Below are 14,231 nucleotides of genomic sequence, written 5' to 3'. Positions count from 1 at the left end.
CCTCTGTGCATATGTATATCTATATAAAAACAAACTTGTTGCAATGTTAGGAGGTGTGGTTATAGATAAGGCAGTTGGCGCTGTCTTTTTTTTTTCATATAAAAAAGTAGTAAAGATGATTATGTGCAGATTGATTGTGGATCAAAAAATATCAACAAATCACATGGCGAACATCAATCATTTCTTGATCTCTCCTCTATTTTTTTACTTCTCACTTTGCAATGTATTGATTTATTTTTTTTCCCTTTTTCAGTAAAAAACAGAGTCTGAAGCGAGAATGAATCTCGCTTCAGAACTCATAGATAGCAGGGGCATGTGTGCCCCTGCTAATCCGCCGCTATCGCGCCGCTAAACGGGGGTCCCTTCACCCCCAAATCCCCTCCGTGCAGCGGGGGAGCGCTTCCGCACTGGGGCAGGGCTAACCGCTGCAGCCCTGCCTCCCGCGCGTCTATCAGACGCGTACCTCCACCTCTCCCCCGCCCCTCTCAGTCTTCCTTCACTGAGAGGGGCGGGGGAGAGGCGGCGATGCACGTCTGATAGACGCGCTGTGAGGCAGGGCTGCAGCCGTTAGCCCTGCCTCCAGGAGCGACCAAGTCTGCGACCAAGTGTTGCAGGGGGGGGGGGGGTTTGGGGGTGAAGGGACCCCCGTTTAGCCACGGGATAGCGGCGGTTTAGCAGGGGCACACATGCTCCTGCTAACTATGAGCTCTGAAGCGAGATTTATTCTCGCTTCAGATTCTCTTTAAGTTCCTCTTTAAAGAGGAGCTTTAACCCAGGGTTGTATTTAATTCCAATCAGTAGCTGATCCCTGTCCCCAAGTCACTAGAAATCTTTACCTTTCTCATATAGATCATTGGGGGGCTCTGTATGGCTGATATTGTGGTGGCACCCCTCCCACAGTGTGATGTCAGGACCATGGTCCTGGCAGTTTCCTGGCTGTGAGCCTCCTGGCATTGTGGGAAATAACAGCTTTTTTTCCTGCCAAGGCAACAGTGTCTCCCGCTGTGCATAGAACTCTCAGTAACTAGCATTCCGTACAGATCACCTGACAGGGTAAGGAAAGATTTTACAACGGGCAAAAATTGACTAAATCATTTAGAAATGAATATTATAAACAATAAGCTATTTTACTCATGAGTTTATTTTCACTACAGTTCCTCTTTTCGCGAACCTCTTACCATTCATATAATAAACAGGCTTTGCCAATTATGCCCTGTGCTATAGTGACAGCTATCTCCTGTAACATCCTGCTTCTGTTTGTTATTCAGTTAGGTGCAGTGCACACCAAAACCGCTAGCAGATCTGCAAAACGCTAGAGGTTTTCGGAGCAGATTTCAGAGCGATTCTAGGCATGTTTAGAGACGTTTTCTACACATGCCTGGCGTTTTCTGGAGCGTTTTTGTGAAGCAGATTACAAATATTGTTACAGTAAAGCTGTTACTGAACAGCTTCTGTAACAAAAATACCTGGAAAACCGCTCTGATCTAGCGTTTTCCAGAGCGGTTTGGGCTTTTCCTATACATTGAGGCAGAAACGATTCTGCAAACCGCAAAAGTGCAGCAGGACCCACATTTGTGGTTTTTGCTAAAAACCGGAAACCGCTGGTGTGCACCATCCCATTGAAATACATTAGCCAAGTGTTTTCCAAGGCGGATGCGGTTTGCGGATCGCTTCAAAAACCGCTTGGTGTGCACCAGGCTTCATATCATACACACCGATCATTTCACGCTTTTGTTGTGCTTCTTTAATGAGGACATTCCAAGCATTCAGCATCACATATTGTCCTCTTAGCTTGGAGCCAGCATACCGCACTGATGTTACCTGTTTCACAAGATCATCTTCTTCCTAAACCCTCCTTGTGCAACCTCTCATTACTATTACACCTTATTAAGCAACCCTTCTTCATTCGATATGGTAATTATTTTCATCAGTGCACGCTAATTTACATAACTCTCCAAATTGAAATTCTACTTTCGCTAAGATAATAAAAAGAGCTTTGATGACATCTATCGGGCCTACGCAGCCTACACAAGATGTTTTGTTATTTAATGGTGTTAAAAGTGATCTTTTCACTTCAGTTGGCAGCCAGGTGTAAATATCTAAAAAAAAATTGGTTTCTAGAAGATCTCCAGTAACAGTTCTGCAGGATTACTTATCTGCACCAAGCAGGATGTATTGCAGCTGTTCCTAATCAAAGTGAAATATTCAACATTCTCTGATACACCCATTAGGCATTTTGCTTCGCACAGCCCTGTGGCAACTGTTGATGCTGTCATCATTATAAACATCAATATCACCATCATAATCATCATGCTGTCTGTCTGTATGACAAGGCTTTTAACGCTAACTGTCTTAGACCAACAACTCCTTAAGTACCATTATGTACAGGCTACAGCCCCACCTCTTCTATGCATAGCAGCCCCAAACCTTCCATGTACAACAACCTCACTTCCTCTAAGCGCAGTAACCCACCTTACTAGGTCATTCCAGGCAGTGTTGATCAAGGGATTTTATCTGATTGCCACCTGGAGTCAGGAAGGAGTTTTCCCCCTTTTAAGGCTTATTTGCTCCGAGCCTTGTTATGGTACCTCACATATCCCAAATGATCCGGAGGAAGGTTAAAACCCTATGTGTTGTACCATACTTTCTGGTTGAACTCGAAGGGCAGATTTTTTTTTTTAGCCAAACTATGTAAGCCTCCTACCTCTTCCATGTACAGCAGAGCCATCTCTTTAAGGTACGGCAACCCCACCTAATCCATGTACAACAACCCTGCCCCTTCCATGTACAACAACCTCACCCTCCTCCATCTACTACATCTCCACATTCTCCATGTATAACAACCTCACCTCCTCCATCTACTACATCTCCACCTCTTCCATCTACTACATCTCCACCTCTTCCATCTACTACATCTCCACCTCCTCCATCTACTGCATCCCCACCTCCTCCATCTACTACATCCACATTCTCCATGTGCAACAACCCCACCTCCTCCATCTACTACATCTCCACCTTTTCCATGTACAACAACCCCACCTCCTCCATCTACTACATCTCCACCTCCTCCATCTACTACATCTCCACCTTCTCCATGTACAACAACCCCACTTCCTCCATCTACTACATCTCCACCTCTTCCATCTACTACATCTCCACCTCTTCCATGTACAATAACCCCACCTCCTCCATCTTCTACATCTCCACCTTCTCCATGTAAAACAATCCCACCTCCTCCATCTACTACATCTCCACCTTCTCCATGCAAAACAATCCCACCTCCTCCATCTACAACAACCTCACCGTCTCCATATACAACAACTCTGCCCCTTCCATATACAACAACCCTGCCCCTTCCATGTACAACAACCCATCTTCTCCATCTACTACATCTCCACCTCCTCCATGTACAACAACCCCACCGTTTCCATCTACTACATCTCCACCCTCTCTATCTACTACATCTCCACCTTCTCCATGCACAACAACCCCACCTCCTCCATCTACTACATCTCCACCTTCTCCATGTCGAACAACCCCACCGTTTCAATCTACTACATCTCCACCTTCTCTATCTACTACATCTCTACCTTCTCTATCTACTACATCTCCACCTTCTCCATGCACAACAACCCCACCTCCTCCATCTACTACATCTCCACCTTCTCCATGTACAACAACCCCAACCCCTACATTTACAACATCCTGCCCCTTTTATGTACAACAATCCATCTCCTCCATCTACTACATTCCCTTGTCCTCCATGTACAAAAACCCCACTGTCTCCATATACAACAACTCCACCTCCTCCATCTACTACATCTGCACCTCCTCCATGTACAATAACGCCACCTCCTCCATCTACTACATCTCCACCTTCTCCATGTACAACAACCCTGCCTCTTCCATCTACTACATCTCCACCTCTTCCATCTACTACATCTCCACCTTCTCGATGTACTACAACCTTACCTCCTTCATCTGCTACATCCTCACCATCTCCATGCACAACAACCCCACCTCCTCCATCTACTACATCTCCACCTCTTCCATCTACTACATCTCCACCTTCTCCATGTACAACAACCCCACCTCCTCCATCTACTACATCTCCACCTCTTCCATCTACTACATCTCCACCTCTTCCATCTACCCCATCTCCACCTCTTCCATCTACCCCATCTCCACCTCTTCCATCTACCCCATCTCCACCTCTTCCATCTACTCCATCTCCACCTCTTCCATCTACCCCATCTCCACCTCTTCCATCTACCACATCTCCACCTCTTCCATCTACCACATCTCCACCTCTTCCATCTACCACATCTCCACCTCTTCCATCTACCCCATCTCCACCTCTTCCATCTACCCCATCTCCACCTCTTCCATCTACTACATCTCCACCTCTTCCATCTACCACATCTCCACCTCTTCCATCTACCCCATCTCCACCTCTTCCATCTACCCCATCTCCACCTCTTCCATCTACTACATCTCCACCTCTTCCATCTACCCCATCTCCACCTCTTCCATCTACCCCATCTCCACCTCTTCCATCTACTACATCTCCACCTCTTCCATCTACCACATCTCCACCTCTTCCATCTACCCCATCTCCACCTCTTCCATCTACCCCATCTCCACCTCTTCCATCTACTACATCTCCACCTCTTCCATCTACTACATCTCCACCTCTTCCATCTACTACATCTCCACCTCTTCCATCTACTACATCTCCACCTTCTCCATGTACAACAACCCCACCTCCTCCATCTGCTACATCCTCGCCGTCTCCATGTACAGCAGCCCACTCTCCTTCATATACAGCAACCCCACCTCCTCCATGTACTGGAACCCAACCTCTGGCTGTCATATGCAGCCCACATAGGCTTCAACGGCATGCACATAAGTCAACCATACTCGTCCTTTTCATCTTCATCACCATCAAAAATAAATTCGGCCGGAATTAGGTTCTCCATCTGATTTGTCTTTGATAGATCAGAAATAACCGATCCTGCCGCCCGGCGCTCTGCTTGCCTCTCTGCGTTCTCGCTCAGACCGCTGACGAGACGAATTCTAGTCCTGCATGTGCCATTACCATTCCGAAGCGTTATCCGTCAACGCTCTCCCTTAATTATGCATAAAATGCCAGTGGGGAAATTTATTAGGCTTGAGGTGTTATTTATGTGTTCCCGGCCATCAGTTTGTTCTTGATGCTGAAAGCGCAATCCATCCTCTGGATATTTTTCATTACATTTAAAAAAAAAAAAGATTAAACATTAGAAATCAAAAATTACCCCGATGACAGTCTCTTTTCTGTCGCTATAACAATATATCAAAAATACCGGCTGGGTGACGTGAAAAGGTATAAAGTGTCAGTAAAAGAGACTGTTATGTAGATTTAGGGTAACTATTTTGATGATTGTTGTTTCACACATTTGTGCGTGTTTAGAAGGGGTTCGGTGGTTCTTGTACGAATCTAGAGCACCTAAATGACAAGTAGAGAGAGACCAATGGTGCAGTATTGTTAGGTATAGGGGGACGAAAGTATATATGATTATTATTATTATTATTGCATTAATGAACTGAACACCTTTCTAATCACAAATGTAATTTGACTAATCACAAATGTAATTTGATCTCTCAGCGGTGTCAGCTAACTGCCTCAGCAGAGCCGCTAATTTTTAAACACAGGATACTAACCCTATGTCTGTTTCCATGAAAGCAGGAGGTAGACACACTGCAGATTTATTGTTGCAGGATTTGTATCACCTGTAACAAAGAACTGTTTTTTCTTTAAAAGCTATTATGCTGTTGCTCATCTTTTAGAGCAGAGAGAGAGTTCTAAATTAATTTCCGCTTTAAACACATACATTTAGCTGCGCCTTATCCCTTATGACGTAGTATGGATACAGAGGCGCCAAAAGGATAAAATAAAACATGAATAGACAGTGGTGGACTCACCTCCTCCAAGCAAACACAAGATGTGTTTGTCAAATAGAACAAGTTTATTTACATACCTGGGGAACAATGCAACACGTTTCGCTGGTTTAATCCCGCTTCATCAGGCAATAACAACTGAGTTTTCACATTTGTGGTCACTGGTCAGTGGTCAGTAGAAGAGCCAGGCGCCTCTGTCTTATCCCTTATGAGGCAGAGTTCTGTATGTTTGTGGGTTTAGAGTTTCAGAGGAATAACTAGAAGAGAGTGCTAATTAATGTGCTGAGAGGAGTTGGTGTAGGTGCTTAGATTATTATCTAATCTTTTATCTGTGTAGGCAGACAGCTATACACACATTATTTTTAATTATAAGTTTGTTCAAGTAAAATGCTATTAACTTTTTTTCATAAAACATATTTTTCTCCCCCAGCAGCACCCAAAAAGTACTTGAAATAAGTCGGCCCAGGTTAACGAATAATTTAAACTACTTTCCTTAAAGAGAACCTGAGGCGGGGGGATTAGAGGCAGATGGGATAGAGGCATGTTCCCTGCCTCATAAAATGCCTCTGGGTCCCCCAGACGCTGTTCTCTGCCCCCACCACCACCACCACCATCGCGTTATAGACCCCCCGGGATTAGCAACAATAGTTTGTCGCTGTCTCAAAGGGTAAGGAGAGGAGAGGGATTCCCTGCTCAAACGCTCACTAGGGTGTTCCTGCAGGCTTTCCCCAGCTGCCATTGGGCTGTTCTCTCTCCCTGGCTGCGCCCCCTGCTGCTCCCCTGCCTCCCTGGGTGCTCGGAGAGAGGTCTCTCTCATTCCAGCGTTGTGACCCAGAGGTCGCGAAAGTGGGCCCTAGCAAGCCGTAGGAGCAGCGGTGAGTGGCGTGGATGGCGGCTACCTGATCCGCCTAGCCCCCCCCCCCCCCCTCCCCCCCTGAATCAGGTAGCCTAGGTTTTGTTTAATAATATGAGCCCACCTCGGGCTCTCTTTAACTAGTTGTGAGGATTTTTTCACTTGATAGATGTTGACCAAGTATTTTGTAGATAAGAAGAGAAAAATAACTCCTGAGAGAATAGAGTCAGGAGAATCAATTACTACCCTTTAGCAGCCACTTTAGAGGCTTGCGAGTGCTCCGGGCCAATTTATTTTAGCACTTTTGTATTTCTTGTTATATTTACTTGCTTCTAATTAGTACTGCAGTAATATGTATTTATGGGCACCTGTCACTAGGGGGCAGTGTGAGACAATAGCAGAGGACTTCTGCTTTTAGTTTCTATATTTTCTGTTAGCAGAGAGTAATCAAAGCATTCCAAGAATTTACAGCACAATGAGTTCCGTCAGCTGAAAAAGCAGTGCACTTTATTCTTCTTCTTATTATTTTTAATTAGTTGAAATGAAGACACCGAGGCCTCTCTTGAGAAGACGTCAAGAGGTGGTTTTGATTTCCACTTGCATGTCATTGCAAATTATAGGCAGTTTGGAATTGGATCAAACAAACTTCCTGTTGATTTTGGATTTGCTTAGTTCCAAGCTGCAATACAATTTGCATTACATTTGCATGCAAATCAGAATTATTTGTATCTCACTGACTGTCTCTACACAAGAGTGATTCCAGTATACAGTAGTGGAGATAGTTATTGAGTTTCCTAACTTTCAGAGACCATTTTCAAGTCCATGGCATGACCAGTCACCCCAATACTGCATTGAATGCTGTGTATTCTGCCATATTTTAATCCTCACTTGCCATCCGGTTTAAAACTTCAAAAAAAATATTATTTTTATGTTCCTCCTATATTTTTTTTTTTCACAATAAACTTTTTATTGAAGGTTTTTACAAATGTTTTTGTACAGCAATAAGGCATACATGTGACTCTCAAACAAGCAAATAAGGACACTGCCCGCTCTAAACATGCCTTACAGAACCCAAATAAAGTCCAACCTACTGAGATGCACCCTACTGCCACACCCCAACCCCAACAATACCCATAACAAGTGGAGCCTGACTGCCACAGGATGCAGGAAAGACCAGGAGACCCTAGGAAACAAACTGGCTGGAGTGGCCGTCAACATCATAGAGAAGCTACCTATGATGGGTAGCTGTAGCTACTTATGATGGGCAGGGGAAGCAGGGGAGAAGTGACACAATTGTGGTGCAGTTTGTTTGTAGGTTGATGGAGGGCAAAGTCTGGGGTTTCAGGACATCATTTGACAAGACAAGACAAATAACATTTATATTGCGCTTTTCTCCTGGTGGACTCAAAGCGCCAGAGCTGCGGCCACTAGGACACGCTCTATAGGCAGTAGCAGTGTTAGGGAGACTTGCCAAAGGTCTCCTACTGAATAGGTGCTGGCTTAGTGAACAGGCAGAGCCGAGATTCGAACCCAGGTCTCCTGTGTCAGAGGCAGAGCCACCTTAGGCTCCTGTTATTTAAATCCAGGCCCGTGAGTAACAAAAGTATTCTGGGATTTATTGAGGGAAGAAGAGGGCTTGTGGAAAAGGCTGAGGTTCCTCCTGGATTTGATTGCATTTTAGCTGGAGTTTGACATTGAGAAGGTGGCTTGTGTTCCTTTTATCTAGATTCGGGGGACTTGACCTTCTAAAAGTAAACTTTTTTTTTTTTTTCCTCGGTGGAATCCTGCTCTATTACAGACCAAACCCTTGGAAACAAACTGGCTGGAGTGGCCGTCAACATCATAGATACATTACACACGACACCAGGTCATAGGCCAAGGATCCCACATATCAAAGAACTTGTGAGGGTGGTGTTGGTGTAAGAGATACTGAGTTAACTTCTCCATGGTATAGATGGAGTTTATTTTCCTAAGGAGCTTAATGTATGGAGGCAGAAGGGATTTCCAGTGCAGTGCCAGAAGGGTTATGCCCGCATTACCAACCTGAGTAGCCAGGGCGGATTTACCATAAGTCACTGTAGGCATGTGCCTACAGGCGCCAGATGATGGAAAGGCGGCTCACTTCCCTCCCTGAGCTCCTCCCTCTCTCTTCCCTATGCAGAGTCCCGAGCTGAGCATAAATGAGAGGTTACTTACCCTGCTCTTGGCATTCCACTGATGGGATCTCCCTTCAGTCAGGGGCACCTCTAGCTATTTGACACTGAGGGTACCTCTGGTTATCTAATGCTGAGGGGTACCTCTAGCTACTTAATATTGAGGGTACTCCTGGCTACCTAATACTAAGGGGTACCTGTAGCTACCGATAACAGGAAAGGGAAGTAAGGGAGGAGTGACAGCTGGGACAGCCAGCACACTTGCGGTGTGGTTCGGTGGAGGGTTTGTAGGTTCATAAAGGGTGAAGTCAAAGGTGCCAGAACATCTGTGCCTATAGGCTCCTGTGAGGTAAATCCGGGCCTGGGCGTAACTGCAATTCATGGGGCCCACCAGCAAAACTTTGATGCCCCCCCCCCCTCCCCCCAATGTTTACACCCCTTCCCTTTTTCCCCTTGATGCCCTTTATCGCCTTGGGACCACCTCACAAGGATTATAAAACAAGTGTGGCTATCATGATCGTCATACCCATAACAAGTGTAGCCGCAAAAACATCTTGGGCTTGGTTCACTAAAGCATGATAACTCAGTTATCACGTGTAAAGGCTTTGCACGTGCAAACGAGCGTGCAAAGCATTATGCGCGCGAACAGTTTCCACTGTTCGCGTGTTAGGTTTTATCGCGCAAACGGCATTACGCTTCACGTGCTAAGTGCGGAATGCCATCGAAAGCTATGGCACTTCACGCAATCAAAAGAAAACGTTTGGCAATGAAATCAGCTAGTTAATGTAATGTAATGTAATGAGTTAATGTAATACGCCGCGCGCCGCGTAATGTACGGTATACAGTAATAATTCATTATTTACATACCATTCACGTGAACTGCAGTGACTCCACGTGATAATGATACTTAGCACGTGATAACTGTACTTTGCGCGTGAAGCGTAACGCCGTTCGTGCATGATATCACGTGCAAAGCGGCTTATCACTGTTGTGCTAAGTGTTAGCACGTTTTAGTGAATTCAGCCCCTAATCTGAAGTATAGTTCCCTGTATCGGAGGAAGTGAATGCTAGAAGTTGCCCCCAACCGCCCTCCCTGCTGCTCCTCTCTAGTTACTCCTCTGGACCAATCAGAGAATCAGTATTGTACCACAGAAATGAGAGGTTACTCACCCAGCTCTTGGCATGTCACTGACGAGATCTCCCTTCAGTCGAGGGCACCTCTAGCTACGTAATACTGGGGGTACCTTTATCTAACTGATACATGGGGGCACCTCTAGCTACTTAATACTGAGGGTACCTCTGGCTATCTAATGCTAAGGGGCACCTGTAGCTACCTATGATGGGCAGGGGAAGTAAGGGAGAAGTGACACAATTGTGGTGCAGTTTGTTTGTAGGTTGATGGAGAGCATGGTCTGGGGTTTTAGGACATCTGTGCTTATAGGCTGCTGTGATTTAAATCCAGGTCTGTGAGTGACAAAAGCATTCTGGGATTTATTGAGGGAAGAAGAGGGCTTGTGAAAAAGGCAGGGCCGGTTCAAGTAACAATTGGGCCCTAGGGCAAAATTACCCTGGGGGCCCCCCAACAGACACCCACCGACCAAAAAGCGTCATTAGAGGCCCTTTGTTGCAGCCAAATTTCCCTCCTGAGCCCCTTAGCTGGCTGCTGACCCTCCCCCAATCACCTCCCAACTTAACAGACTCTGCAGAGGCCCTGGGGAGCAACAGTTAAGATGGGGGAGGAACACCTTGGGGGCCCTGGGGAAATTGCCCATTTTTTCCTATGGTAGCTCAGGCCCTGGAAAAAGGACGAGGTTCCTCCTGGATTTGATTGCATTTTAGCTGGAGTTTGGCATTGAGAAGGTGGCTTGTGTTCCTTTTTATCTAGATTCGGGGGACTTGACCTTCTAAAAAGTAAACTTTTTTTTATTTTTCCTCTCGGTGGAATCCTGATCTATTACAGACCAGGTAAAGCTCAACCGAAGATGCATATAGCAATGACTCCAGAATAAAAACAATACCACCATGTTTACAGTGAGATAAAAAAAAGGTGCACTTCAAGGTCGTTCGCATCCTGCTCTCGTTCCATTAAACAGGCCATCTTGCTTTCACAGTTAATAAGTCAGCAATCCTCCCCTATAATATTGTTTTGTAAAAGGCTACATGCTTTAATACAGCCACGAAAGGCTGAAATAGTCAATCAGCCCGGCGTCGGCAGGGAACGTACATCTGGCCTGTCTACATTTCCTTCAGGTGAAAGATAATTTCTGAACAGAATGAGATACATGATTTCTATTCCGCCACCAGGAAGGAGCCGTTTATTCTCGTAGGCCGCAGAGCGCTGCCTCACTAGGCTGGAATTTATGGGCTTAATCAATTGTTCCAAAAGAAAGAGAATAAAAAAAAAAATCAGGGAGAAAATAAATGTTTTGATTTACTGACCTCCAAGAGTGTTTACTGGGAAAAAATGGGCCTAATTCAATAAGCTGAATGAAGGCTCAGCAACGTTTACTTCTCCATCAATACAAATGATTTTACTCCAAGGTGTTCAGACAGCGATAGGGAGAACAGGTTAGGGCTCCTGAAAAAGGAAAGTAGGGGAACGCATTCTTGGTTATGCCCATGCTCCACACCAAGCAGAGTTGGACTGTTGGGGGCATAGCAGCTGACACTCTTGCCTTGCAATGTTTGCATACAAGGTTAATCTCCTGGGTCAGAAACTATCTTCCTATTGTCCAAGGTTCAACTCGAAGGCTAGACACTATTTTCTTGTTGTACAAGGTTCAACTCCTTGCCTAGACACTATCTGCATGTTGTCCAACATTCAATACCATGCCTAGACACTATCTGCCTGTTGTCCAACATTCAACTCCTGGTCTAGACGCTATCTGCCTGTTGTCCAAAGGTTCAATTCATTTTCTAGACCAGTGATGGCTAACCTTGGCACTCCAGCTGTGGTGGAAGTCCCATGAGGCATTGCAATACTCTGACAGCTCTAAGCATAGCTCGGGGAGGCAGAGGCATGATGGGATTTGTAGTTTTGTCACAGCTGGAGTGCCAAGGTTAGCCATCACTGGTATAGACACTATTTTCTTGTTGCACAAGGTTCCACTCCTGGCCTTAACCACATAACGAACAGCTAATGCCAATAGGCGGCACCTGGTCGTTTGTGGTCCTCCATGGAAACGGTGCTCGTTCGAGCGGCCGTTCCATGTCAGTTCACGGAGGGTGTCTCCGTGAACAGCCTGCGAGCCTCCGATCGCGGCTCGCAGGCAAAATTTGAACACGTGGGGAAGAAATACCCTGTGTTTACATCATACGGCGCTGCGCAGCAGCAGCGCCGTAAAGGAGATCGGCGATCCCCGGCCTCTGATTGCCCGGGGATCGCCGGCATCTGATAGGCTGAAGCCTATCAGAGGCGGTGCAGGACGGATCTCCGTCCTTTGCCGCCCACAGTGAGAGGGAGAGGGGGGGAAGGAGAGGGAGGGGGAATAGCGCTGCAGAGGGGGGCTTTGAGGAGCCCCCCCCCCCCGCCACACGCAGATAGTCGGCGGCGATCAGACCCCCCCCAGCAGGACATCCCCCTAGTGGGGAAAAAAGGGGGGGAAGTCTGGTCACCCTGGCTGCAATGTGATCAGTGCTGTGGGCTGGAGAGCCCCCGCAGCACAGATCACCGGTAAATTGCCCGGTCCTTACCATGCACAGACTCAACAGCGGTCTTTTAGGCTCTCACAACTTTTCTTGTGAAACACCTAAAAAATCTCTTGCTATTGTTCAAACAGCTGATATGAAATATTGAATTGACTTCTTATCAGTGTTATCAGCTGCTTGAACAATAGCAAGAGATTTTTTTTTTAGGTGTTTAACAAGAAAAGTTGCGAGAGCATAAAGCCCCATCTACATGATACGATTCTTTGTGTGATTCGATTATGATTCTATTTACGATTCGATTAAATCCGACATGTCCGATTGGGATTCGATTCCATTCGATTTGCCATTGTTTTGCAATGGAAAATCGAATCCCGATCGGACATGTCGGATTTAATCGGATCGTAAATGGAATCGTAATCGAATCGCACAAAGAATCGTATCTTGTAGATTGGGCTTAAAAGACAGCTCTTGAGTGTGTGTATGGGTCTTTAGACACTACCTGCCTGTTGTCTAAGCTTCAAGTCGTTGTCTAGACACTATTTTCTTGTTGTACAACAAGGTTTAACTCCTGGTCTTAGACGCCATCTGCCTGTTGTCTAACATGCAACTCCTTGTCTAGACAACTGATTGTGATGAAGTTTAATCCTTGGTTAAAGGGAACCAGAGACGAAGCACCCTTGTGTATTTTACCATGTATATCAGTAAGAACATTAGAGAAAACACTTACCATGCTGTCTGTTTCATCCTCACTGCTAAAAGTGTCTGTTATCAGCAGTCACAAGAATCCCAGACTGAGCAATTAAATCTGGCTTTGCTGGGAATGATTATTGCTGAGTCATTATAGCATAGCCACAAGGGGGCAGGCTTGGGCTTGAAATAACACCACAGAAGACAGACTAATGCTGGGAATACACGGTTCGTTTTTGCCTTCGTTTAAACCTTCGATTCGTTCGGTAAACGAATCGAGTGTTGAAAACGTATGTGAAAATAGTCATAATCTCATTATAGTTTCGATTAATAGACCCCAAAAACGAACGACTAGTGATCGAACATGTTTGATATTATCTCTCTTTATCCATCTAATCGAGCCATTGGTAGGCTTGATGGCTGTTCAGATCGATTATATATTCGTTTATGCTAGTCCGTCCCTGTAAAAAGGGATTTTCGTTTCGTTTCTTTGCAGCCTTCGATCATTGGAAAAACGAAACCATCAGAATCGAAAAAAAAAACGAAACCGTGGGTGGTGATATTAACCGTATGACCGATTATTTCGGGATCGAAAAGGACAAAAGGCACAATCGAAACGAAGGTTTAAACGAAGGCAAAAACGAACCGTGTATTCCCAGCATTAGCTATAATCTTTCTGTAGCAAAGCTAGACGGAGCAGCCTGACTTCTCAGTCGGGGATTCTTATCAGAGGTGATAACAGTCAGATTACACAGAGAACAATGAAACAAAGGGCAGATTAGGTGTTTACTGTCATGTTCCCACTGATTTATAAGGTAAAATACAAGAGGGTGCTTCATCTCTGGTTCTCTTTAAAGTTCCTTTTTAAGTTGCAAGAAATCCTCTACTTTTAGTTTATTGGTTTGTACTTGTTTTGTTTTTGAGGTTTTCACAGCTCTTTCCAAAATAAC

The 14,231-nt window shown here is 45.4% G+C and overlaps 2 protein-coding genes across 5 annotated transcripts in view; one reads left to right on the top strand and one right to left on the bottom strand.

Annotated features, from left to right (window-relative positions):
* The window catches only part of LRRC4C (leucine rich repeat containing 4C), a 1,282,052-nt gene that overhangs the window by 856,942 nt on the left and 410,879 nt on the right, over positions 1 to 14,231 (bottom strand). The window lies entirely within an intron of this gene.
* LOC137537968 (mucin-2-like) lies at positions 3,263 to 4,888 on the top strand. Its single transcript, XM_068259890.1, has one exon. The coding sequence runs from the start codon at positions 3,263 to 3,265 to the stop codon at positions 4,886 to 4,888; it is 1,626 nt and encodes a 541-aa protein (XP_068115991.1).

Source organism: Hyperolius riggenbachi, chromosome 11, assembly GCF_040937935.1.
Source record: "Hyperolius riggenbachi isolate aHypRig1 chromosome 11, aHypRig1.pri, whole genome shotgun sequence".
Lineage (NCBI taxonomy): Eukaryota > Metazoa > Chordata > Amphibia > Anura > Hyperoliidae > Hyperolius > Hyperolius riggenbachi.
Note: the sequence above shows the minus strand (reverse complement) of the source record. Positions and strands in the feature narration are given on the sequence as shown.

Bases quoted from the DNA above. Each gene is read 5' to 3' on its own strand.
- LOC137537968 (XM_068259890.1), top strand. From the start codon at position 3,263: ATGCAAAACAATCCCACCTCCTCCATCTACAACAACCTCACCGTCTCC.